We start from the raw sequence: 26,864 nt of genomic DNA, 5'->3' as shown, positions 1-26,864 counted from the left end.
CGTTATCGTTCTTTTCCCCCTTTCCGTCCGAGACGGACAAGGACCGCCCGGCCCGGGTCCCTTACGTACGTACGCGTGTGTGTGTGTGTGTGTCCCCTTTCCTCTCCGTGTCCGTGTCTCTCCTCTCCGCACCCTCTCTTTCCCACCCGTCTCCCCCTTTCCCGGCCCCCTCTCTCCCCCCCCCCCGCCCCCCGCCCTCAGCTCGGCCCCCAGCAAATAAAATCGTTCAAGCCCATCGGAACGGGAGCTCGGGCATCAAGTCAAAGTGGCAACCGTTCATTTATTTAGCCAAAAATAGATACTTTCTTGTACAATCTGGTTCACACGTATGTACATTGTTTTTTTAACTGTATATACAAAAAAAAAAATATCCGACACACCTAATTCTCACGGAATTTTCCCCAAGACCTCCCGCACTCGGATGATCGGGGGGGGGGGGGGAGGGCAGAAGCGGCTCGGACACGGGGGTCGGGGAGGGAGGAAGGGAGGGAGGGGCCGTGATGGGGAAGGGGCTTTTCGTTCCGTTATGAGGGTTGTCTTTTCCGGACACGGGCATGCGGACGGCGCGGGGGGCTTTTACATCGGTCTAACGGAGGGAAGGGCTAAGAGGAGAGGGGCGGCGAAGCCAGAGCGGCGTCCAGGTGGTTCTGGGGTCTGGAAGAGAGAGACAGAGACAGGACACGGGAGAGAAGATTTAATGGGGACCTCGGGCAAGGAGGCGTGAACCGCCCCCGGCCCCGGGCCGCCCGAGGAGGGTTCGGGGCCTTCAGTTCGGTTCGTAATCCATCGGCGCTAAGAACGGCGCTCGGCACGTAGTAGGCGCTTAACAGATGCCATCGTGATTACGGCAGAGGCCGGGGGCCATTTGGTCTCTTTCGCTCATTCATTCATTCATTCATGCAATCGTATTCACTGAAGCGCTTACTGTGTGCGGAGCACCGTACTAAGCGCTTAGAAGCCGAATGAAAGAAAGTAGAATTTGAGAGCCATAGGGCAATCCGGGCCGAGGGCCCGGAGGAGGGGATGGGATAATAAGCATAACGGCGGTATCTGCTGAGCGCTTCCTACGTGCCAAGCACCGCTCTAAACGCTGGGGTAGACAGAAGGCGATGGGGTGGTTCCACGTGAGGCTCGGGGTCTTCATCCCCATTTGGCAGATGAGGTGACCGAGGCGCAGAGAAGTGAAGCGACTTGCCCGAGGTCACAGAGCTGACAAGCGGCGGGGCCGGGATTAGAAGGAGGGGGCAGTGTCCTGGGCCCGGCAGTTTTTTTCGGCCGTAAAATCCCCAAGGCCCCGAAAGTACCGGCTTCTTTCTGCCCATCTCCTCTCCGAGGCCCGGTTCCCCGTCCCCCAGCCCCGCCGGCCCCCGTCTCACCTCCTGGCCACGGGCTGGAAGGCCGTCCTCGACTTGAGCCACTTGGTCTCCACGTCCAAGGCGCCCGAGATCTCTGCGGGGGAGGACCGGCCCAGGGCGAGAGGGTTAGGGGGCGGGAGGGGAGAGGGGGGCCGGTCCTCGGGAGACACCCCCCCCCACCCCGGGGAGGGTCTCGCCGCCCCCCGGCCCTTCCCCCCCCCCCCCCACCCCAATCACCTGTCGCAGCCTCGGGCTCGACGGGTCGGGCGAAGGCGGCGGCGGGGCCGGGGCCGGGGCCGGGCGGGCCCAGCGGGGCCGGGGGCGCCGAGCCGAGGAGGGCGAGCGGGGGCGGGCCGGGGGCGGGCCAGCCGGGGAACTTGGCCAAGGGGCCGGTGAGGAGTCTGGGGCCCGGGGCGAGGCGCAGCCCCGAGGGGGGTCCGGCCGCGGCGCCCCTCGGGGGGTCCGGCCGCGGGTTGTCCGGGCTGGTGGCCGTCTCCGCCAGGGACCAGATCTTGGGTTTCCGCGGGGCCGGGGCCGGGGCCGGGGCCGGGGCCGGGGCCGGGGCCGGGGCCGGGGCCGGGGCCGGGGCGCGGGGAGGGGCCGGGCCCGTCGGGGGCGAGGCCGGGGCCGGGCCCTTGGCCGGGGGAGGGGGCGGCGGCCCTTCCTCCGAGCCCTCGGAGCCGTCCGAGTCGCTGGTCCCGCAGTCCGAGGCGGGGCCCCGCCGGCGGGCCCGCGGCCGCTCCCGCCTGGGGTCCCGGCCCGCCGCCCCGTCCAACTTCTCCAAGTCGATCTCTTCCTCGTCCTCCCGGGGGGCCTCGGGGCGCCCCCGGCCCGCCGGGCCTTCGTCCTCCGCCCCCGCCGCCACCACCCTCCTCAACGCCTCCTCCTCCTCCTCGTCCAGGTCCAGGTCCAGGTCCCGTCTGTCCTCGTCGTCGTCGTCGTCGTCGTCGTCGTCGTCGTCGTCGTCCTCCTCCTCCTCCTCCTCCTCCCGCTCGCTGCCGTACGCGTCGCCTTCTTCGTCGGTCCGGCTCCGCGGGGCCCAGGTCATCTTGTTCTCCTTCTTCAGCCGCCGGCGCGCGTTGGCGAACCAGGTGGACACCTGGGTGAGGGTCATCTTGGTGATGATGGCCAGCATGATCTTCTCGCCCTTGGTGGGGTAGGGGTTCTTGCGGTGCTCCTGCAGCCAGGCCTTCAGCGTGGCCGTGCTCTCGCGGGTGGCGTTTTTGGGCCGGGCCGGGTCCCCGAACTGGTACTGGTTGTAGGGGTAGAAGGCCGGGGGCGGGGGCGGGAAGGCGGGCGCCGAGCCCGGGTGCTGCACCCCCGGACTCTCCTTCAGCTCGTACTGGGAGCCCTGCGGGGAAGAAGCAGGCCCAGGCCCGCGAGGGTCAGGAGGGGCGGCCGCCCCCCGCCACCTCCTCCCAGATGATGATGATGATGATGATAAAAAAGAAGAAGAATGACGACGGTGTGTGTTGAGCGCTTCCTCCGTGCCGGGCACCGTACTCGACGCCGGGGTGGAGCCAAGCCCATCGGATGGTCGGACCCGGTCCCCGTCCCACGTGGGGCCTCCCGGGCTCGACCCCATTTTGCGGTCGAGGTCGCCGAGGCCCAGGGGAGCCAAGGGACCTGCCCGAGGCCGCACGGCGGACAGGTCGAGGAGCCCGGAGGCTTGGGAGCCGGAGGACGTGGGTTCTAATCCCGCCCCCCTCCGCCACCTGTCCGCTGTGGGACCGCGGGCAAGTCGCTTCCCTCCTCCCCGGGGGACCACCTCGTCATAATGAAGACGATCGAGGGTATCTGCTCCTCCGGTCGTTCCTTCCTACATCCGGTCGTATTTACTGAGCGCTCACTCCGCGCAGAGCACTGTGCCGAGCGCTTGGAGAGTACGGTTCGAGAGAGACCACCCCCATCCCACAACGGGTGTCGGGCGCTGACGACGTGCCGAGGACCCTTCCGAGCGCTGGAGCGCTGCCGTATCCACCCCCGGCGCGTAGTGAGCGCTTAACGGATGCCGGGGTTCTTCATTACTAGCAATAATCGTCTATTATAATATGACGCTATATAATGGACGATTCTCGTTCGTGATAAGAATAACGACCCAGGCCCTTCGGACTCCCAGGCCCGGGCCGCGTCCCCTAGGCCACGCCGCCCTCCCTCCCCCGCCCGTGCGCCCCCCGCCCGCGTCTCGGCGGCCCGGGGCGCTCCCCCCGCTCCCGGCCGGCCGTCTCCCCCGCTCCCTGCTTACCAGCTGGGGGAAGAGGGGCAGGTCGGCGGCGTAGGGGAGGAAGGCCCGGTAGCCCTGGGCGGCGGCGGCGGCGGCGGCGGCGGCGGCGGCGGCGGCGGCGGCGGCGTAGGGAGGCCCGACCCCGTAGACGGAGGACAGCACGCTGGACAGGCTCCCGGGGGCCGGTCCCTCGCCCGCTCCGCCCGGGCCCCCGGGGGCCGCGGGGGTCGCGGTGCCCACCGTGCCCCCGCCGCCGCCCCCGGCCGGCCGCTCGGGGGCATAGACGGAGCGCATGTACTGGTAGCCGAGCTGCGGGAAGGCCATGCGGGGAGCGGGGCCGGGGCCGGGGCCGGGGCCGGGGGCGGACGGGGAGAGGGCCCAGGCCCCGGGGCCGCCCTGCTCAGCGCCGTCCCGGGGCTCCGCCGGGCATCGGAGGCCGGGAGCCCCGCCCGGCCCGCAGGCGGACGCTCCCCCGCCCCGCGCCGTCCCGCGCCGCTCCGCGCCCGGGGGGCCGGGGGCCCGGGGGGCCGGGGGCCGGGGGGCCGGGGGCCCGGGGGGCCGGGGGGCCGGGGGGCCGGGGGGCCGGGGGGCCGGGGGCCGCGCTCGCCGGCGCCTCCCGGGGGTCCGCTCCCCTGTGCGCTGCGCTGCGCCCCGCGACCGATCTCTTCCGCGGGGGCGGCGGCGGCGGCGGCGGCGGCGGCGGCGGCGGCGCAGACCCGGCTCAGGTCCGAACAGATTGGCGGAGATTACCGGGTCCCCCGGCGCTGATTGACATTTCTACTTCGCCGCAGGCCCCTCCTCTCCTCTCCCCTCTCTTCTCCTCCCTTCTCCCTTCTCCTCTCCTCTCCCTTCTCCTTCTCCCTCCTCCTCTCCCTTCTCCTCTCCTCTTCCTTTCTCTTCCCTTCTCTTATCTTTACTTCTCCTGTCCTCTCCCTTCTCCTCTCTTCTCCTCTCCTCTCCCGTCCCGTCCCGTCCCGTGCCGTCCTCCCCTCTCCCCTTCTTCCTTCCCCTCCCCTCTTCTTCCTTCCTCTCTCCCCTTGTTCCTTCCCCTCTCCCCTTGTTTCTTTCCCTCTCCCCTTCTTCCTTCCCCTCCCCTCTTCTTCCTTCTCCTCTCCCCTTCTTCCTTCTCCCCTCCTTCCTTCTCCCCTTCTCTCCTCTCTTGTCTAGCTGTCCTCACCCTCTCTCCCTCCCCTGGGGCTCTCCCGGGCCTGCGTCCCTTCTCTCCTCTCCCCTTCTCTACCTATCGTCCCTTGGCCTCTCCCTCCTCTTCGTCCCTCTCCCCAACCTCGCTCCCTTCTGCTGTCGGCTCCCCCGGGCTCCCCTGACGAATGCTTGCCCCCTCCGCTCCGGACTCGTGGTCACCAAAGCCGGTGTGTGTGTGAGAGAGAGAGTGTGTGTGTGTGAGAGTGTGTGCGAGTGTGTGTGTTTGGAGGGGGGGGTGTGTGTCCGGTCCTTCCTTAGCCCGCCCCCCTCCCCCCCCCCCCCCCGCCCCACGTCTCCCTTCCCCAAATCTCCGCCCAGACGCCTCGTTTTCCCATTCGAGTTTCTCTACCGTCTGGTCCCGGGGATCGCCCAATGGCCGGGGCGCGTTACAGGAGGGTGAGCCCAGCCCGGCCCCGCGCGGGGACCCGGCCGGGAGGCGACGGCCCTCCTCTCCCGTCCCTTTCCCGTCCCTTTCCCGTCCCTCTCCCGTCCCTCTCCCCCCCCCCCCCCGGGACCCACAAGGGTTCTTCGGATCCGAAGGACAGAACCCGGGCGGAGGACGAGATGTCAAGTCCTATTTGGCCGCCCTTCCCCCTCACCCCGGACAATTTAGGAACGACCGTCTCCTATAAACGGGGACTCGGGATTCGGGCTAAAGCGGGGAAGGGTTTAGATTTCGTTCTCCTCATTTCCCCCCATGCGGATTTCAGGAGGAGCCCCTCCCTTCCCCCGGGGCCACCATGGGGCCCATGGTGGGCGGGGAGCGCGGGGATGGAGGGATGGATGGATGGATGGATGGATGGATGGATGGATGGATGGATGGATGGATGGATGGATGGATGGACCACGGAGTCGGATAATCGGCCCCGGCAGCAAGGCCGGTCAAACAGAGGGGACAGAGACGTTTTCAGAAAGTTTGGAAATGGGCATTTTTTTCCAATCCGGTTCGAGTCCCTGCTCCCGGGCCTTCCCCCATCCCCTCCTGCTAAACGGGGTCTCTTTCGAGGTGCCTGGACAGTGGGAAGGAGAAAGAGCATTGCAAGCAGGGAGGGGAGGGGGATTATTTTTGTTTTTCGTTTTTTTGGGGTGTGTGTGTGTGTGTGTGGTTTTAATTTCCCCCTCCCCCCTTTAATCCTCTCTTGTCTTCGGAAATAAATAAAACCTTTTGAAATCCGTGTGGGACACCCCCACCTCCCTGTCCCCTCCCCCAAACCCGCGGATTAAGGAGCAGGCGAGGCTCGGGATTAAAATTCCCCGAATCGAGATGGGGAAATCCGGAGGGAACATGGCTAATCGCATTAGGCTCCTCTCCTCTTTATAGCGCGGCCCCAGCTGATGGAGCGAATTGATGCTCGCGTTCATTCGGGAGGTGGGGAGGGGGGAGGAATTGGGAGGGGGCAGCCCGACTTCACCCGCCCGCACCGAGACGACCACCACTCTGCTGATTGAGTTATTGATTTCTGATTCCAGGAATCCTCGGCCTGGAGCGGCTCCCCGAACCCTCAAATCCCTCATCTCCCAGTTCCGCCCCGGTTAACGCGCCGCTCTCCCTAACGGGGAGGGAAGAGGCGTCGACGGGACGGGGAATGGGGGGACCGGGTTTTTTAGGGGGCCTGGGGTGGGAGGGACTCCATCCTCATCCCCCTCCGAGCCAGTCTGCAATATCCACTCGCCTTTCTTTCAACGGCTTTGCCTGTCTCCCTCCGGCTGCCTCTTTTAGGAGTCCGTATGAAGGGGCGTCAAATATCCCGCTAATTCGATCGGTGCAGACGATCGAAGCGTATCTTTCAGGCCCCAGACTTGATTTGGAGGGCGCTGGAATTTTCTGGTTGGGCGTTACAGGGATCTATTTAACCCACGTCTGTTTCTATCCGTATCTATTTAAATAATTTCATTTATTGCTGTATTGTACTTTCCTAAACGTTTAGACAGTGTTCTGCACACAGTAAGCGCTCGATAAATACGACTGAATGAATGAATGAATTCGTCGGAAAATTGACTAAACTCCCCTTCGAAGCAGTAGAGACACCGCACCCCTCCTCTTTTTTATTCATATAAATGACTTAATTATTCACATTAATGTCAGTCTCCATCTCTAGACTGTAAACTCGTTACGGGCAGGGAGCGTCTCTGCGAATTCTGTCGTATTATACTCTCCCAAGCGCTTAGGAGAGTGCTCTGCGTATAGTAAGGGCTTAATAAATATCAGTGATCGAATGATTGACTGATTGATTGAGTGCTCTGCCTCTCCTTTTCCCTCTCTCCTTCCCTCTCTTCCTCCGGCCCAACCTGTCTAGGACGTATCGATTCTATGGTGGGCCGATTGGTAAAGTGATCGGGAAATTTGGAGCCCGCAAAGAGGCTCTAGGAATAGGCGGAGGGAGACGGTGGGGAAATCCGAGGGAGGGACTGTGGTGGACGCCGAGACTGCGAGGGGCTTTTATCCCCCTCCCCCATTGAGGGCTTTCGGTGGTCCTTTCCTCCCCCCTGTCCATCGGGTCCCGAGTTTGGAGCTCAAAGCGCGGGCAGCCTCGAGGCCGGACGAGAACGCAGCTAGGACTGCTTTCTTCTCCAGTCCTTTCTCCCGGCGCCGGATTTCGTTTCTGGAGAAACTTCTGGGTTCCCCGAAAGAAGCGTTGCGGGAGAGAGAGGGATGGTGGCTCGGGGAAGATGTACGATGGGACGGTTTCTGGACGGAATTTCGCGACTTGAGGTTTAACTTGGACCCCCCCCCCCCAAAAAAAAATAATAAAATCCCTTTCAGGGAATCCCTGCGGTGGCAGATTTGGAACCGAGAAGCCCCCGGTATAGCGCACTTCCGCGAAAACGAGCACTGTCGCCGGGCCCTGGGGTCCCGGGTCGGGAGGAGGCGAGGCAGGACCGCGCCGTAATTCTCCGAGTTGCGGACCTCCAAATTTCAGTCGATATTTTGCGAAACAAACTAACAAACACATAAAGACAGAAAAAAAACCCCAAACCGCCGTGATTTCATCTCCTTCCTCATCGAATTGACTGCTCCAGGCCGGGGAGGCAGGGGCGAGGAAGTGGAGGCGGCCGCGGAGGGGGGGGCGTTCCAGGACCCCTCCCATCCCCCCGATATAAAGCCTCTCGTCCCCTCTCCCGCCCCCGGGAACCAGCGACTCTGGCCCGGGCTGGTTATTTCGTTTCCACCCTGGCTCCGCCTCACACCTCTAACGGGGGCCAAGCGGAATCCGCTAGGGAGTTGTAGTCGAGCCCTCGAAATCAGGCGGCGGGCCTTGGTACCCGGGACCGGCCCAATTGTGGAAATGGCCCCCCGCTCCCCTGAAGGGATCTGGGAGGGGGAGCGGAGATCCGGAGAGACCCAGAGAGACCCAGAGACGGGGAGACCCGAGAGAGCCCGCAGAGGCCGGCGGCCACGATGTCTTAGACGCCTCCCTCCACTCCTTCCCCTCACCCCTCCCTCTCTATCCACTTCTTCTCTCCCCCCCTTCCCTCTCCCCACCCCCCAAGCCTCCTCCTCACCCCCCGCCGCCCCCTCTCTTGGGGTCATTCATTCATCCGATCGTATTTACTGAGCGCCTACTGTGTGCAGAAGCACTGTACTAAGCGCTTGGGAAATACGATACAACGGCGGGGCGGGGCTGGGCCCTTCGTCCGCCTTCCACCCCCCCGTCTCTCACCCCGCTCTTCCCCTCCTCCTGTTCCCCCCACCCCCGCGGTCGGGTTACAGGTTAATGAAATGCTCGTTTTGCTCTGCCATTTGTTTTGTTTTCCTGCAAAGTTCTGATAAGTAGCGAACCAACGAAGCTTGTAATTACAATCTTACAGAACCCGGGCCGATCTGTATATAAATCTCACCATCCAATTACAAGATGTAATAATTCTGCACTCAAGCTGGTAATGAGGTCTAATACTTGTGCATGCGATAATCCCCTCTGGATGCCGGCTTGATCAGATGTTGGCTTTGTAATTAGACGGGCAGAAAATCATTATTTCATGTTCAAATAGAAAATGAGGTTGGTGGAAGTTAATTTCTCTCCGCTCTGTGAAGCGTAGACAAGAATTTAATGATTTAATTACAGTTGTAAGCTCTTTCCATGAGACTTAAATTGAGCTGAGAATATTTTTTCCCCCCTTTCCCTCTCTGTCGCTCTCCTTCTCCGTCGTCCGGGAGCCCGGGGCCGGGACCGGGAGGCTCCGGGCCCTGGACGCCTGGGTCCGTCCAAGGCCCGATCGGAAGAGATCCGCTACCCCCGGCTGCGCCCGTCTGGAGCGAAGTCGAGGAGGGCGGATTCGGAGGAGGCGGGGAAGAGATGGAGGAAGAGAAGGAAGAGGAGGAGGGGGAGGAGGAGGAAGAAGAGAGGACGAAGGGGGAGGAAGAGGCGGAGGGAGGGAACTAGGAAAGAGGACGGAGGAAAGGGAAGAGGAACTGGAATGGAAAGAGGAGGCTGATGGAGGGAAAGAGGGAGGAGGGGAAAAGAGGAAAAGGAGGAGGGGGAGGGAGAAGGGGGCCAAGAGTGAGGAAAAGGAAAAGGAGGGGAAAGAAGAGGTGAAGGGAGAGGAAGAAGAAGGGAAAGAGGAGTGGGAAGAAGGTGGGAGAGGAGGCAGAGGAGGTGAGGGAAAAGGAGACGTGAAGGCAGGACTGACTCCCGCCCGGAGACACTGTGGCTAGGGAAATTTTCCCACCCCCGCCGATTTGGGGAATTCTTTCCCACAATGAAACCGCTCAGTCGCCGGGCTGGCAAAGAAGGTCCCCCGTCCCCATCCGAACCTCCCAGCCCCCGCACCCCACCCTCACCTCTGGTCACACACACACACACACACACAGACCCCCGCACACACACCCCCCCCCCCCAGGCCCCCTGCAGCTCGTCCCCGCCGGCTCGGAGCTAGGGACCAGCCACCGTCCAATACACCGCACCCGCACCTCCATTCACCCGCCAGCCCCCGACTTCCAGGCCCTCCAGCTCGTGGGTCCCACGCCCTGCCTGGGTCCTCCCCCTCTACCCTCCCCACCCCGGCTCCGGCCGGCCGTGCCTCCCTCATCCCAGGACCGGGGGATACTATCCCCGGGCCGCGAAGCCGCCCCGATTTTTCAGACGTCGATCGGCCTGACCGACAGTTTCGTTTCAGCATCTGAGAGTCCCCTACCTCCACCCGCCCCCAGCCGCCCCCACCCCTCACCCCTCGCAGCCTCTCTCCGCCTCCCTCCCTTCCAGCTCTTCCAGCTCGGGGAGAGGAATACGTTGGTTTCATCGGGCGGTAGAGCGGGGAGGGCTCGGCAGCCGCCGCTCATGCATATTCAGAGGATGCAAATGAGGCCGTCTGCATCGCCGCCTGGAAATGGTCAGTCTCGGCTGGGCCGAAGGAGGGAAGAGGATGCAGGGGTTCGGCTCCCTCTTCCTCCTCGCCCAGCCCCGTCTCCCTGGAAGAGGACTTGCCCGCCTTCTGCTTGGCTGGCTGGCTGTCCGTCTGCCTGCCTGCTGCCCGTCGGCCTACCTCATCGGCTGCCTGTCCGTCTACCTGTTCGCCTGCCTGCTTGTCCGTCTCTCCGCTGGTTCCTCTAGCTGCCTGTCCGCCTGCCTGTCTGTCTGTCCTCCTGTCTACTTGCCCGTCTGCCTCCCTGCCTGCCTCCTCATCCACCTGCCCGCCCGCCCACTCGTCTATCTCCTCATCCGCCTTTGGGTCCGCCTGCTTGTATGCCTGCCTGCTCATCTACCGGCCTGCCTGTCTACCTACCTGCCCTTCTGCCCCTCCGCCCGTTGGCCTTTTGGCCGGGGAACCGCCCAGAGTCAGAGTAGCTCCCTGGAGGGAGGAGGCCGGGAGGGCCGACCAAGTAGGGTGGCCCCGTTCGGCCTGGGCCGGCGGAGCCCTGAACCCCGGAGGTTGGGAGGAGAGCCCTAGCGGAACCAAATCTTTCTCTTCTCTGCCCATCCTGGTCCTCCTCCAAAGCTGAGCGTCCACCGAGGCTGGGCCCTTCTCCCCCCCGGAGGGGCCATTGTTGAGGGACAGGTCCCTAAGAGGTCACCTTGATAGAAATAGGTGTGTTTGGGTACGTGTGCGAGAGAGAGAGAGTTTAGAGTCAGTGTGGCGAGCGAAAATGCACACTTGATTCCTATGACCTGCGCTTAGGTACGATCGTATATTTGTACGTTCGGTTATCTCCTCAGCCGTTTAATCTTTCATACTCTTTCTACTCTCTTTTATTCCTTTATTCTTCTTCCTTCTTCCGATCTTAGTAGGTCATTTTTGTTTGCCGTCTGTCCGGTTAGAATGTAAGTCCTCTGAGGGTAGGAAACGTGTGTCTCGTTTCTGTTACAGTCACTGCGACGTCTGGTTCGGTGATTTGTATTTAGTAAAAGCTCGATGTGTACCACCGATTGACTGATGGTGCGTATACACGTGTGAGTGTGAGTATGGTTGACTTTTGTAGGATGAGTGTGAGTATGCAAGTGTGATGATTGTGTGTGAGTATGTGTGTGGTGTGTGTGAGTGTCATGATCATAATAATAATAATAATAAAGTTATGGTATTTGTTAAGTGCTTACCATGTGCCAGGCACTTTACTAAGTGCTGAACTATGATTAAGTATGTGTGAGGAGCTTATGTGAGCATGGTGTGTGGAAAGTGTGAGTGTGGCTGATTGTGTGATAATAATAATAGTAATTTTGGCATCTGTTAAGACTTACTGTGCTCCAGGTACTATACTAAGCACTGCATTTACGCGATCAAGTCAAACACAGTTTCTGCCCCGCGTGGAGCTCACATTCTAAATCAGCGGGAGAACAGGCACTGAATCCCCATTCTACAGATGAGGAAACTGTGGCCTAGAGAGGTGAAGTGACTTGCCCAAGGCCACACAGCAACCAAGTGGTGGATTCAGGATTAGACCCCATGTCCTCTGACACTCAAGCCCATGCTCTTTCCACTCGATCACACTGATGAGTGTGAATGTGTGGCAAGTGTGATGAGTACCATTAATGTCCGGCCCGGGAAGCTGCCCTCCCGAAAGGGTGGAAGCCGCTGGCAGAAGTGATAGTGGAAAGAGCTGATAGGATTTCCTTCCACTTGATCCTGAAGCTTAATGCAGATATATGGGCGAACTGGAGAGAGTGGCTGAGCAGATAGCGATCAGAGGCGAATAATCAACAGAGTTGAGAGGGGGAGGTAGGGAAAGACTGGCAGATCTCTGGGGAGCTGTAATTTCCCACTGGTGGGCAGACACCTGCTCCTTTCTCTTTAAAATAATAATAACAATAACAACAACAATAATAGTGGGTATTTGTTAAGCGCTTACTATGTGCCAAGCATTGAACTAAGTGCTGGGTTAGATATGAGGTGATCAGGTCCCACATGGGGCTCACAGTCCAAGTAGGAGGGAGAACAGGTATTGAATCCCCATTCTGCAGATGAGGGAACTGAGGCACTGAAAAGTTAAATGACACGCCCCAGGTCATGCAGCAGGTATGTGGCGCAGGCCGGATCGGAACTCGGGTCCTCTGACTCCCGGGTCCAAGTTCTTTCCAGTAAGCCATCTTGCTTCCCATCTTTGCTGCTGGTGGTGCAGACCGGGTGGAGGAGGGACTGAGTGAGAGAGAGAGACCCCTCCCCGACCCCCTACCCCGGAGGTGGTCACCGGTCTGGGGGTGGTGTCAGGACTCAAGGGTTGCGGAGAGGATATGGGTTGCTTCTTTATCACAGAGGCACCCCCACAGGGAGGCTTCTTTAGAGGCAAAGGGGACAGCCAAAGCCATTGTCCAGGTAGGAGCAATTCATCTTCCTTCCCACGCTCTCTCAGGCTAGGACATGCCTTTCCCACGGTGCCTCAGTGACCCCATCAGCAATAGCAGCCGGTGGTTGCGTCCAGAGTCCCCTAATAATTATGGGGATTCCGAAGTGCTTACTCTGTGCCAAGCACCACACTAAGTAATAAAATAGAGGTAGGACACAGCTTCTGTCCCACATAGAACAAGGAGGGAGGATGGATATTGACCACCCCCCACTTTGCAGAGGAGAAAACTGAGGCCCTGATCATAATGATAACCACCACCATCAACAACAACAATAATAATAATTGTAGAATTTGTTAAGCACTTCCTATGTGCCAAGCACTGTACTAAGTGCTGGGAAATAGACAAGATACTCAGATCCCACATGGGGTTCATATTCCAATCGGGAAGGAGAGCAGGTATCGAGTCCCCATTTTAAAGATGAGCAAACCGAGGTAGTCTTTTATATTGTTCTCTCCCAAGCACTCAGTACAGTGCTCTGCACAGGGTAAGGATTAGTAATTGATGGACTGATTGATTTCTAAGTGACTTACTCCAAGTCACACGGCTGTCCAGGGCCAGGGACATGGTTTATCCGGTAGTACACACTGTCTCTCTTTCCCTCGCTTTGGAAGTAAACTTCTCAGAAATCTGTCAAGCACCTCATTCAGAATGCAGTCCCATGTGGGTACCGGTGAATGCTCAGTTGGTGGATTTGGGGTTTTTAATCTTTTTCAGGGAAGGTTTGGCCCTAATTCCCCTCCCATCAGTTGGTTCTCCTTCCAGTCCCCCCACGGGAATACTACCCCAGCTCCCGCACGGCACCGCCTCCGCAAACCTCAGGAAGACGGAGGCGGTTGCTGCTGCAGCCGTCTCTCTCGTCTGTGACTCTGACTGTGGACTCGCAGCCATGAGGAGCCTGAAATTCTTCTCCTCTGGTCACGGCACCCTACTGAGCTTTGTGTTTGTCTTCATGTTGTTTTAGTATTTTGTTTCATCTCTTACCAGTCCGCTCTCCTTTAATATTTGGATTGCAAACCCCCAGAGAAATTGGGGCTGTGTCTAATTCACATCTGTGTATTATTTCCCATTGTTTCATTTCACCTACTCACCCTCCCGTCACCTACGCATTTGGATCTGTACCCCTAAGGAATTCACTCCACCCTCTAAGCATTTGATAGTCACCCACCTTCCGCTCTACAGCACTTATGTACGTATCCTTATTCGTTCCTTCCATTTATTTATTGAGCGCTTACTGGGTGCAGTGTCTGTCCCCCCCTCAAGATTATCGATTCCTTGTGGGCAGGGATTGTGTCTTCTAATTCTATCGTATTGTACTCTTCCAAGCGCTTAGGACGGTGTTCTTCACACAGTGAGTGATAAATAAATACCACCGGTTGATTCGTTGATTACTGTTGATCTGGGGCTGAGGAGTTAACCCCTAAAAAAACTGCCACTGCCAATTTTCCAAAGGCTGCGCTTCTCAGCTTGTTGAGCAGCTTCTCGCTGTCCTTCCTAGTTTCATTGCCGACGGCAGGCTAACCGTATTCCCAGTTGTTACGGAGAAGGAGACGATCAGATTGCAAGGTAGAACACGCATAAACATTCTGGGATATGTTTGAGCTGTGACCCATCTCCTCGTTGACTCGCTGCAGTTCCAAGGTGTGAGGAGAAAAAATAGGTGCCATTCCCACCTTTGTATTCTCTTCCAGACCTTAGTTCAGTGCTCTGCACTCAGTAAGTGCTTAATCATTACCATCGCTGTTACCGCTACTCCTCGTGGCTTCTGGATTCATTCGTTCAATCGTTTCTATTGAGCGTTTACCGTGTACGGAGCACTGTACTAAGCGCTTGGAAAAGCACAGTGGAAGAATAACCAGTGACATTCCCTGCCCACTTTGAGCTCACAGTCTAGAGTCCGGATCAGCTTGGGCCATCTGTGTGTTGGCCCCACGTGAAAATTCATCCATTTCATTCGTTCAGTTGTATTTATTGAGCGCTTACCAGGTGCGAAGCGCTGTGCCGAGCACCTGGGATAGTACGCTATCGCAATAAACAGACACATTCCCTTCCCGCAGCGAGTTTACGGTCTAGAGGACGTGATTGCATCAGAGCTCCATCCTGCAATTTGTCCAGCACTTTATCTCACTTTCTCCTTTTCATGAAGGTATAAGTTTATCCATTTGTTAGTTACAGGCTGAACACTCCTGCATGAATCCTGGGGGTTTTTTTCTAGTTTTTTCATAGTGAAAAGTACTCTTGGCTTGCTGGTGGTATTTGTTAAGCAAGTACTATGTGTCAAACACTGTTCTGAACTCTGGGGCAGATACAAGTTTATCACTTCCTACATAGGATTCACAGTCTAAGTAGGAGGGAAAACTAGTACTGAATCCTCATTTTGCGGGTAAGGAAAGTGAGGCCCAGAAAAGTTAAGTGACTTGCCCAGGGTCAGCCAATATATATGTGGTGGAGCCAGAATTAGAATCCAGGGCTTCTGACTCTCAGACCTGGACTCCTTGATGAAAAAGGATTAGATCCGAGGGGAAGATTACAAAGCAGAGATAGATTACCTGAAGAGAAGTAATCATATCGGTGATCATCCTCTCATTTCCCTCAAGGTGAAGCTGAGATGGGAGATTGGGCTTGGGAGTAATGGACAGTTTTCTTGGCAACCACATGTAAGAAAAACATGACATTTGGATCAAGCAGAAGGAGATCTCATCAAGAAAGTCAACGGCTTATTTACAGGCACGTTAAACTGGCTGCCTTTCTTTAAATTCTGCAGGATATCCTTTTCCTTCAAAGTCTGCAGAAATTACAAGCCATGCAGGTTTTATTGTGTCATTTGTTAGGAGACTGACAAGGTAAATTAGTCAAATAAAAGCCGCCCAACTCATTCTGGGCTCGTCTGAGACATCCAGTTTGCATTTAAATGTATTAATATTGCTCAGTCACTCTCTCACTCAGAGGATTCTCGTGGTTTGAGTCATTCAAAAATGCCTTGGCAGAAGGGAATGATGATTCAAGTTTTTAGTAAGACGAATCTATGGGAGAATACAAATTTCGCTCTGATGAGAGGCCAGAAAACAAGCACCAAAAATGTTAGGTTTCCAAAACCTAAGAGTGGAGCTTTCTTGATGATCAAGGGAGCGCTTGGTCTGTTTTCTCTTGTTCTGGGATAATTTAGCCTCTGAAAGCCTTTCATCCAAAGCAGCCCATCAAAGCCAACAAGAGGAGATTTTGACAAAAACTTGGCCTTTCGGTGGGAGGGTTGTAACCTTGTTAGACCTCCTGAATTCTATCCCTGGGGTTGCACCAGTGATTAATGATGTCAGAGCTTTCTCCATTGTGTTAGACCAGAGTCAGGAAGGAAGAACAATCTGAAAGGAGAGGATATACAGTGGCTAATTCTTGTCTTTACCTCCTCATGAGGAATGGAGTTTAACCCTTGACTCCAATGCACATGGTTTTGGCTGGTGTCTTTTCCAGCGCTCTTCACTCACAAGGAGCACGGTCAACACTGGGAAGCCGTGTGGCCTAGCTGAAGGAGCACGGGCCTGGAAGTCAGAGGACCTGGGTTCTAATCCCCGCTCTGCCTCTTGTCTGCTCTGTGACCCGGGGCAAGTCTCTTAACTTCTTTGTGCTTCAGTTTCCTCATCTGTAAAATGGGAGTTAAGAATGTGAGCCCCATGTGGAACATGGACGGTGTACAACTAATTAGCTTGCATATACCCCAGCACTTGGTACATACAGTGCCGGGCCCATGGAAGGCGCTTATCAAGCGCCAGAAAAAATACTTCTGAATGAATGAATTGCATGAAGAGGACCCTGGTTTAATTTCAATCGTGACTCCAAGATGAGATGACCCCAAGGTTATGATGACTGGAGTCTCCTGTCATAAACAACAGATGAGCCTCGGTCCAGTCAGAAAGACTTGAGATTGAGGATTGACAAGCGACAATCGGTCCATCATTCAGTTGATTGCAAACTCTGTGCAGAACACGGTATTAAATGCTAAGGGAAAGTTAGTAGGCCTGAGAGAGGCACCATGGCCTAGTGGAAAGAGCATGGAGCTGGGAGCCGGAGGACCTGGGTTCTAATCCCGGAATCTAATTCCAGCTCTGCCCCTTGCCTTCTGTGTTACCTTGGGCAAGCCATTTAAATTCTTGCCCGAGGGGGAGACAGACTAACAAAACAAAACAAGTAGGCAGACATCAATAGCATAGGAATTAATCATCTTTTTGGATGGGAATCAAATCAGGAGACAGGCCGTGTGGTAAGAAAAAAGTCTTCAGAGGAACCTTTTGAAGGGCCTAAGTATTTCTCCACCAGAAGACGACTTGTTCAGGTCAGATTCCCACTACTGCCTCTGTAGACTGTAAACTCCCCATGGTAGGCTTGGAAGCTCCTTGTGGGGATCGAAACCTCCCTGACAAGCTGAGCTGGGTGCTGTGTTGACTCTCTTTTTGACAGAAGATTGCTCCCAATCGATGTTGGTTACTAAAGTGAAAAGTCTGAAAGTTTGAAGAGCTTCTCCGTGCCTCTGCTGGGACTAGGATCCTAACTGATGGGGTAAGGACTGTGCCTCCCTGCATGAGGGAATTGGGAAGGAAAGGAAGAGGTGAGGCTGTTAGTAGATAGCAGAAAACAAATCGATCAGTCAGTAGTATTTATTGAGCACTGATTCGGTACAGAGCACCGTACGAAGTCCTTCAGAAAGAGTTATTGGACATTCATTCATTCATTCATTCAATCATATTTGTTTAGTGGTTATTGTGTGCAGAGCACTGTACTAAGCACTTGGGAAAGTACGATATATCAGTAAATGGTGACAGTCCCTGTCCACAACAAGTTCCCAGTCTAGAGGCGGGGGAGACAGACATCAATACAAATGGAGACCGACTAAATTTGGGGGTCGAAAGAAAAGCGGAACAGTGTAGTCGAGTGGAAAGAACATGGGCCAGGAAGTCAAAGGATCTGCGTTCTAATTCCAGCTCTGCCCCTTGCCTGCTGTGTGACCTCGAGTAAGTCACTTAACTTCTCTTTGTCTCAGTTTCCTCCTCCACAAAATGAGAATTAAATAACTGTTCTCCCTTCTGCTTAAACTGTGAGTCTCATATGGGACAGAGACTGAATCCTAGCTGATTATTTTGTTTCCCCCTGCTGATTATTTTGTATCTACCCCCACATTTAGTACAGTGCTTGGCACACTTAATTAATACCACATTTATTATTATCAAGAAAAATGCCAGCACCGTGAGGTTGAAGGTTGAGGAAGATGGTGGTGTTGTCATCAGTGATGGGGAAATTCCGAGAATAAGATTTGGGTGGGAAGATGACTTCAGGTGAATTCGAAAAGCCAACAGAATTTTCATGTAGAGATGTCCTGGAGGCAGAAAAGGTTCAAGATTGCAAAGGAGGAGAGAGCGAGACAGACACAAAATAATCGACAGGAGGAAGAAGAGAATGGGAAGATGGGCAAGAGAATAAATGCTTAAATAGTGGAATATGTAAATCCATAAGTAATAATTCATAATAGCTATGATGTTTGTTAAGTGATTCCTAAGCACTTGTACACACTGGACTAAGCACTGGGGAAGATATGAGATAATCAGATGGCACACTATCCCTGCCCCACATGGAGCTCACAGTCTAAGTAGGAAGGAGGTCAGGGATTGAACCCCCATTTTAAAGATGAGGAAACTGAAGCATGGAGGAGTTTAGTGTTTCGCCTCAAGTCGCAAATCGGGCTCGTCGCTGAGTCAGTATTAGAAGTTGAGAAGACACGGGTGCTATCTGTTTCTTCAGTAACGTATAAAAGGTCCTTTCCCTTTCCAAAATAAAGGACAGCCTTCATTTACAGACCGAGTTTGGATAAATGACACTTTAGATGGCTCTGAATTTATTCCCTATTTTAGAGTGATGGTTTAGGCCGGCCGCCGGTGGTTCTTTCTCTCAGCAACGGCTCCTTCATCTTACTGGTCACCCTCCTCCCTCCATCCCTCCTCTCCCATCTCTTCTCCCTCAGCCCTCCCTCCCCCTCCCGGCAGGTCAGCCAGGCGACTGCTGCTTTAGGACTCCCATAAATGTTGATAATTGCTGCATTAGGCTCCAGTTTATTATTTTCTCCAGGTGCAGGTATGCGGATGATATGAGACCCCCGGCTGCATTTACATACAAATTGAAGATTTTTATTAATCAGCCCAGGAACAGGAATCAAACGGCAACACTCCATCAGGTCCTTAAATACATTTGGTGACATTTTTTCCATGCATTTGCATGATAGGGCGGGCGGAATATAATGTACCGGTGATTGGTTTTCCATTGAAAGCACAAACGGTTTCATTTTTCCTGTCATCTCAAATAACTGTTAAAGAGAGTTTGGAGGCTACTGTGTGCTTTCCGTATGCTGGGGACTCCACAAACACTGATGGCCACATTAAATAACCATTAGCCGTTCAGCTTGGATCATCGCTACAGCCCTCCTCTTCAGAATTTATTCTTTGATTTAAAGTGAAGGCAATCTGTGACTGCTTTCATAAAGTCCTCCGCTCCCTCCATTTTTCCTCAAACAAAATGCAGTACAACAGTAATTTTATGACTGTTAAGATAACTGCCGTTAACAAGCACTTAATTAAAATGTACAATAAATAGCAGGCTGCGGTCTTATCTCCTCTCATGAGCTGCCGCAGCTTGAGACTCCAATGCACAGCCCTGCTGTTCCTTCGCTTGTTTGTAGATTAATTGCTTTTCTGTCTGGCAAAAGCTGATTCTCCTGCAGCCAGATCGTAAATGACCAGATAGGGACTTTATCAATCAAGCTACTACTTCTGTGATCACTTCCAATCCGCGCCTCCTGAATCCCCCGTGGAAAGGACCAGACATTCTAGAACTCTGGAAGAACATCTGAGCGTTTGGAGCAGTAGCAGGGGTGGTGTCCGTTGAGCCGCCACCCATGACACCCGTGCTAAGCGCTTGGGAAAGCATCGCGGAAGCACCAGACTGATTCCCTACTTTCCAAGCGCTCGGTACAGTGCTCTGCCCTCAGGAAGCGCTCAATAAATATCACTGAATGAATACAAGGAGTTTGCGCTTGAATGGAATGGATAGCCAAATCCCGTATCTTGTCTCCTCGGATTCCAAGAAGCATATTTCCTTTGGGTTCCTGAGGTGAAGTTTTCCAATAATAATAATAATAATAATAACATGTATTAAATGCTTATTATGTGCCAAGTACTGTTCTCATGACACTCATGACACCGTGCTAAGCGCTTGGGAAAGCATCGTAGAAGCACCAGACTGATTCCCTACTTTCCAAGCGCTCGGTACAGTGCTCTGCACTTAGTAAGCACTCAATAAATACAATTGATTGAATGGATACAAGGAGTTCGTGCTTGAATGGAATGGATAGACAAATCCCGTATCTTGTCTCCTCGGATTCCAAGAAGCATATTTCCTTTGGGTTCCTGAGGTGAGGTTTTCCCATAATTATAATAATAATGATGATAACATGTATTACATACTTATGTGCCGAGTACTCTTCTCAGCACAGGGGTAGATACAAGATAATCAGACTTGAAAACAGTTCCTGTCCCACATGGGGTTTACAGTTTAAGTAGGAGGGATTAGGATTTAATCCCCATTTCATGGATGATGAAACTGAGGCACAGAGAAGTTTAGTGACAAGCCCAAAGTCACATAGCAGGCAAGGGACAGAGATGGGAAGAGAAACCAGGTACTCTGGCTTCTAGACCCATGCTCTTTCAGTTAGGCACACTGCTGCTGCTGCTGCTGCTGATGATGAAGGACCAGATGTCAAATTTTGGAAAACGAGTTCCAGTGGCATGAGTTTGGACGATCAGTCGATCAATCAGCCAAGCAGTCAAATAATCAATTGTATTTTTTGAGTGCTTACTCTATGCACAGCGCTGTACTAACTGCTTGGGAGAGTACACTATAACAGAGTTGGTAGACACGTTCCCTGCCCACAGTGAGTTTACGGTGATAAAGGAAGAGGGAAGGAAATCCAGATCTAGTTTCAGTGCTGACTTCTAGTCTGCCTCTGCCTTTCCCCTTCGCTTCCCGTGATGTCAGCGAGGGAGGAGGCCGTAGGAAGACTTTCTGAGGTGATGGAGGGACGATGGGTGGGCGAAGCAGGCCCGATGGAGATAAGCTTTCCTCTCTCCTTTTCTTTTGTGGATTTCAGAGGGAGGTTCACAGCCTAAGCTGCAGGGGCCTGGCTTTCAGGGTCAAGCAAATGAGGATGCTGACAGCACTGTGGAAAACCATGGCCGAGCACCTCATTTGGTTAAAAAGAAAACTGGAAAATATCCCTACTGGGAACCCTTGAGCTGCAGAAGATGAGTCCGATTGGGAATTTGCTGAGCAAGATGAATCCCGGGACATTTCGACTGTCTTCCTGCAGAGTCAGCGTACCTTTCATTTTCTCTAATTGGTATGTTTTCATCTGGTCTCTTTCCCTCCTTTTGTCTCCCCTTATCTCTGTATCCCCCCATCTCTTCAGCTCTCTGGCTCTGTCTCTTTGTCAGACTGAAGAGTGGAATGTTCGGCTGTATGACCTCGGGCAAGTCACTTTACTTCTCTGTGCCTCAGTTCCCTTGTCTGTGAAATGGGGATTGAGACTTTGAGCTCCATACGGGATAGGAACTGTATACAACCCTACTTGCTTGTATCCTTCCCAGAGCTTAGTACATTGCCTGGCATATAATAAGCACTTAACAAATACCACAATTATTAGTACTAGTAATAGTAGTGTTGGAAACTGTTTTCTTGCAGGAAATTAGTGAAGGACTGGTTGGTAACATTATCCAACTTTGATTCATTGAGACTGTCCTCTCCTGGCTCTGCTCCTACATCTCTAGCTGCTCCTTAGTCTCTTTCATGGGCTCCTCCTCTGCCTCCCTCAAGCCTCAGTTCTGGGCCTCCTTCTATTCTCCATCTACACCCACTCCCAAGGAGAACTCATTTGCTCCCGAGGCTTCAACTGCCATCTCTCCCCAGATGATTCCCAAATCTACTTCTCCAGTCCTGACTCCTCTCCTTCTTTTGCACTCTCACATTTCCTCCTGCCTTCAATATATCTCAACCTGGCTATCCCCCAACACCTCAAGCTGAACATGTTCAAACAGAACTCATCTTCCCACCCAAACCCTGCCCTCCTCTGTCTTTCCTATCGCTGTATTTAATACCACTATCCTTCCTGTATTACAAGCCCATAACCTGGGCATTATGCTTGACTCACCTCTCTCAATTAACCCACATATTCAATCTGTCACCAAATCCCATCAATTTTACCTTCACAACATTGCTAAAATCCACCCTTTCCTCTTTAACCAAACTTCTACTACCCTGATCCAAGCACTTATCCTATCCCGTTTTGACTACAACGTCAGCCACCTCGCTGACCTCCCTGCCTCCTGCCTCTCCCACCTCCAGTCCTTTCTTCATTCTTCTCCTCGGATCACTTTCAAAAGAAATTCAGTCTTCGTCTCCCCCTCCTCAAGGACCATGAGTGGTTGCTCATTCAGCTTCGCATCGAACAGAAACTCCTTATTATTGGCTTTGAAGCACTCAATCAGCGCTCCCCCAACTAATTACCTCTCTGATTTCTTACTACGACATAACCCGTATGCTTCGCTCCTCTAATATCAATTTACTCACCGAACCTCAATCTGTTCTATTTCGATGCTGACCCCTTGCCTACATCTTGCTTCTGGCCTGCAACTCCCTCCCTCTTCACGTTCAAGACCACCGCTCTTCCCAAATGAAAAGCCTTATTCAAATTTTATCTCCTCCAAAAGGCCTTCCCAGATTAAGCCTTCTTTTCCCCTACTCCTTCTCCCTTCTGTGTTGTCTGTCCACTTGGATCTGTCCCCTTCAAGCCCTTGATATTCCACCCTCTGCCCCTTATGAGCAGGGAATGTATCTACCAACTCTGTTATTTTGTACTCTCCCAAGTACTTGGCGTAGTGCTCCGCACACACTAAATGCTCAATAAATACCATTGACTTACTGATCTTTTTTATGGTATTTGTTAAGCACCTACTATAGAAGTGTACTAGGTACTTAGTACCCACTGTACTAAGGGCTGGAGTAGGTACAGGCTTATGAGGTCGGACACAGTCCTAGTCCCACATGGGGCTCACATCTTAGTCCCCAGTTAACAGATGAAGTAACTAAGTTGAGTGACTTGCCCAAGGTCACACAGCAGACAGGTAGCAGAGTCGGGATTAGAACCCAGGTCCTTCTGACTCCCAGACCCATTCTGTATTCACTAGGCAGCACTGCTTCTTGACTGATTGACTGGTAATTAAACCCCTGACTGGAATCCCGATTAAAACCCAGAATGAAATTTCTCACTGAGTTTATAGAAATCTCTGGTATAGAATCCTCCTTTCCCAACCCTGCTCCACCCAGTTTCTGGCCAGTCCGCCCCAGTGGATTACTTATATTTTTGCTCCTATTGATTTGTTCAGGATCAATGGGAAACTACTGTGATAAAGAGAAAAAGACTGAATTATCATTTCCATCCCCGTTAGGATCGTGAAGTCCTGAAAATCTTGGGAGAAAGGAGGCTCACGGGAGACTTTTAGCCTAATTCCCAGACCAAAAGGCTCAGATAGGCATCTAAATGGAACCTCTGAATCTGTTTGACATTGGCTTCCCAGCGTGGCCCAGTGGATAGAGCTTGGGCCTGGGAGTCAGAAGGTCACGGGCTCTAATCCCAGTTTTGCCACTTGTCTGCTGTGTGAACTTGGGCAAGTCACTTTTCTGTACCTCAGTTTACTCAGCTGCAAAATGGGGATTAAGACTGTGAGTCCTGGGTGGGACAGGAACTGTGTCCAACACAATTATCTTACATCTACCCCAGCACTTAGGACAGTTCCTGGCATATAGAAAGCACTTAACTAATACCATCATTATTATTATTATTATATCTATCCCAGCACTTAGTACAGTGCTTGGCCCATAGACCCTGCTTAATAATTATTATTATCACTCATTGGTTTACTTCTAAAGATGCCATCAGGAATCTCTTAGGTGACTGGACAATCAGATTCCCTGGCTAAAGAGTTTTCCCTCTATAAAGAGTTTGCGGACTGAAGGGTGATCCTGGCAGATTGGGGAGGAGGCTGGCATTATGTAAATGCTGTTCAGTCAGACAGTTTCCTGGCTGCTCTTCAACCAATTGGTCTCTGTTCAAACTCCCAAGGCCTTGTCCCTGCAAAGAAGCCACCCACTCCCTCCCCTGTCACAAAACAATGACCTCAGCCTCCAAACAGGCTCTGCCATGGTTCTCTTGTCAATCAGACAAGGACCGTGGCCTAGTGGAAAGATCACGGGCCTGGAAATCACAGGCCCTGGGTTCTGATCCCGCCTCTGCCAAATGTTTACAGTTTGACTTTGGGCCAGTCACTTAACTTCTCCATGCCTCAATTCTCCTGTTTTCCCTCCTATTTAGTCTGTGAGCCCTAGGCGGGGCAGGGATTATGTCCAAAATGATGCACTTGTACCTATCCTGGCATTTAGAAAGATGTTTGACAAGTAGTAAGCACTTAACTTTTTTTTAAAAAAAAAAACAAAAACAGGGGTTTCCTGCAAATATGAACCCAGCAACCAGTGTGTTGGTGGTGTCTGGCAGTAGTGGCTGGGACTCGGTCTATGCGTTATTAATTATTATTTATTATTAGACAGGGGGTTTCCTCAGCAACTCTCCGGTCACCTTTGGCACGGCGACCCCATCCGCCCTACATCAGCTGGGATCTCACCCAGGCCCTCTAGCTAGCTCTAGACCGTATGCTCATTGTGTGCAGGGAACGAGCCTGTTATACTGGACTCTCCCGAGCGCTTAGTAAAACTCCATAAATATGATTGACTGTTCCCCAGCGAAGGGGAGTGATTGCCAGACTCTGATTCTGCTTTCTCCCCCAGCAGCTTCCGGCCAGGGGGTTCATCTCTCTCTAGTCAGTTGGTATTCTTCTGGCGGCTGTCACCTGTGAAACTCATTTCCAAACTCACGCAATTCAAACTGCAGCTGGGCCGATGATCTCTTAGCTTCACCTTGTTTCCACTTTTTGGCCAGTTCTCCGCCTTTGGGGAGATTTCCATGTCCCTCCCCTCTGTGCAGATCTCTTTCACTCGAGGGAGGACTGTGCTCTCTCCTGGAAACACCATTTGGTGTGTGGAAATGACTCACAGCTTACCTCTTTATGGTATTTATTACGTGTTTATTGCATGCCAAACATTGTGCTAGGCGAGAAAATCAGATCAGACTCAGTCCCTGCCCCACCTGGGGCTTGCAATCTTTTAAGAGACATAGAAAACAATCAGTTGATGGAATTGGAGTGCTTACTATGTGCAGAGCACCGTACTAAGCGCTTGGGAGAGTACATACAGCAGAATGGGCATGTTCCCAGACACGTTCCCTGCCCATAATGAACTTACAGTCTAGAGGCAAGCTTACAGTCTGGAGCAGGTAACTTTTCCCCATTTTACGGATGTTGAAAGCGAAGCCTTGGGAGCTAAACGACGTGCCCTGGGTCACCCCGAAGCCCATTGGCAGAGTTGGGATTAGAACTCGGTCTCCTGACTCCCAGCCCCCGGCTCTTTCCACCAGGCCACGCCACCTCCCTGCCCGAGTACGTGGCGTGCCACGGCTGCAGCTCTTGCTTTCGGAAAAGGGGCGTCAAGGTTGATTCTGGTGCCAACGCCCATTTTAGATCGTGGATAAAGGTTCTGTGCCGTCATGATGCATCTACCTGATCAGAGTGCATCTGATTTGGAAGATAATAAAAATAGTGCTATTTGTTAAGCACTACGCTGAACCCTGGAGGAGATACAAGACAAATAGGTCAGGCAAAGTCCCTGTCCCACATGGAGCTCACAGTCTAAGTAGGAGGGAGAATAGATACTGAAATCCATTTTACAGATGAGGCACCTGAGGCCCAGAGCAGTTAAGTGGCTTGCCCAAGATCATACAGCTGACAAGTGGTGGAGCTGGGGTTAGAAACCAGGTCCTCTGGCTCCCAGGCAGCAGAATGCTGGGAGGAGCCATGTGATAACTGCCTCCCTGGACCTCCATTCCCCCCCAACCCCCTCCTGTCTGAGAGTGGGCCATGGACTCTCCCAAGTTCCAGTCCCTCAGCGTCTCTGGTGGAGCTGGACTCGGCTTGCCTGCCGGTCCCTGGCAGCCTTGGATCTCTGTGTGTCTATTTCCCACCATTTCAACACTTGCGCTTGAGAAGCACTGTTGCCTAGTGGAAAGAGCACGAACCTGGGAGTCAGAAGACCTGTGTTCTAATCCCGGTGCTGCCTCATGTCTGCTGTGTGACCTCGGGTAAGTCACTTACCTCCTCTCTGCCTCCGTTTCCTCAATTATAAAAAACGAGGATTCAAAACCTGTCTTCCCTCCTACTCGGACCGTGAGCCCCTTGTGGGACAGAGACTGTGCCCAACCTGATTAACTTGTATCTACCTCAAAGCTTAGAGCAGTGCTTGCACATAGTAAGCACTTAAATATAATAATGATGATGATGATGATGATAATAAATGACAATGAAGGAAACTCCCAAATGCAGTTTCCTTGGGTGGGATGGGAGGGGTGAAAATTGGTGTAGGGAGTGGGTCAGCCTGTGATTGAGAGTTCAAGCATATAAGTATCTATAAGAACACCCTGAAGGAGAGTGCCGGGCCCGAGGTAGTCTGTGGAGTAACCCCAGCCCTGGCTAGACTGTAAGCTCCTTGAAAGTAGCGATCTTGACTATTCATTCTCTCCTAAATGCCCAAGCTCACCGAAGGCTTGTTAACTCCTCGAGGGCAGGGCTCATATCTCCCTGACTCTACTATAATCTTCCCAAAGTAATGGTTGGTACTGGTTAAGCACTTACTAGGTGCCAGGTACTTTACTAAATGCTGGGTTGGATTCAAACGAATCGAGTTGGACACGGCCCCTGTCCCACCTGGGGCTCACAGTCTCAATTCCCATTTTAGAGATGAGGTAATTGAGGCACAGAAAAGTAGAGTGACTTGCCCAAGATCCCCCAGCAGACAAGTGGTGGATTTTCACTGACACTGCATGCCACAAAGAAGGGGAGTTCAGTTTAACCCAGACAAGTAAGAGATGGGAGATGGGGGTGGCTGGGAGAGGACGGGGTGGGGGGATAGAAGTTTCCGACTCAATCTCATCCAGGGGTAGCCAGAGGGCCCAGGGGATTGAGTGGAGCGAGATCAGATGGCAAGTGGACCGGTACCGAGCATCGAATACAGTGCTCCGCTTAGAGTAAATGCTCAATCAACATTACTGGTTCATTG

At 53.5% G+C, this 26,864-nt stretch overlaps 1 protein-coding gene across 1 annotated transcript; it reads right to left on the bottom strand.

Moving 5' to 3' along the window:
• Window positions 1–260: 260 nt before the first annotated feature.
• Window positions 261–3,914, bottom strand: IRX3 (iroquois homeobox 3). Its single transcript, XM_039913476.1, has 5 exons — window positions 3,601–3,914; window positions 1,972–2,706; window positions 1,593–1,902; window positions 1,377–1,449; window positions 261–654 (listed from the first exon to the last, which is right to left on the bottom strand). Exons 1-5 carry the CDS (start codon window positions 3,901–3,903, stop codon window positions 603–605), a joined length of 1,473 nt encoding a protein of 490 aa, XP_039769410.1. The 5' UTR covers window positions 3,904–3,914; the 3' UTR covers window positions 261–602.
• Between the last annotated feature and the right edge of the window lie 22,950 nt (window positions 3,915–26,864).

The sequence above is a fragment of the Ornithorhynchus anatinus genome, chromosome 11 (assembly GCF_004115215.2).
Source record: "Ornithorhynchus anatinus isolate Pmale09 chromosome 11, mOrnAna1.pri.v4, whole genome shotgun sequence".
NCBI classification, from domain to species: Eukaryota; Metazoa; Chordata; class Mammalia; order Monotremata; family Ornithorhynchidae; genus Ornithorhynchus; species Ornithorhynchus anatinus.
Note: the sequence above shows the minus strand (reverse complement) of the source record. Positions and strands in the feature narration are given on the sequence as shown.

Bases quoted from the DNA above. Each gene is read 5' to 3' on its own strand.
- IRX3 (XM_039913476.1), bottom strand. From the start codon at position 3,903: ATGGCCTTCCCGCAGCTCGGCTACCAGTACATGCGCTCCGTCTATGCC. The intron at 2,707-3,600 runs GTAAGCAGGGAG...TCTTCCCCGCAG, and splicing joins TGCCCCTCTTCCCCCAGCTG to GGCTCCCAGTACGAGCTGAA. The intron at 1,450-1,592 runs GTGATTGGGGTG...CCTCCCCCGCAG, and splicing joins CGAGCCCGAGGCTGCGACAG to AGATCTCGGGCGCCTTGGAC.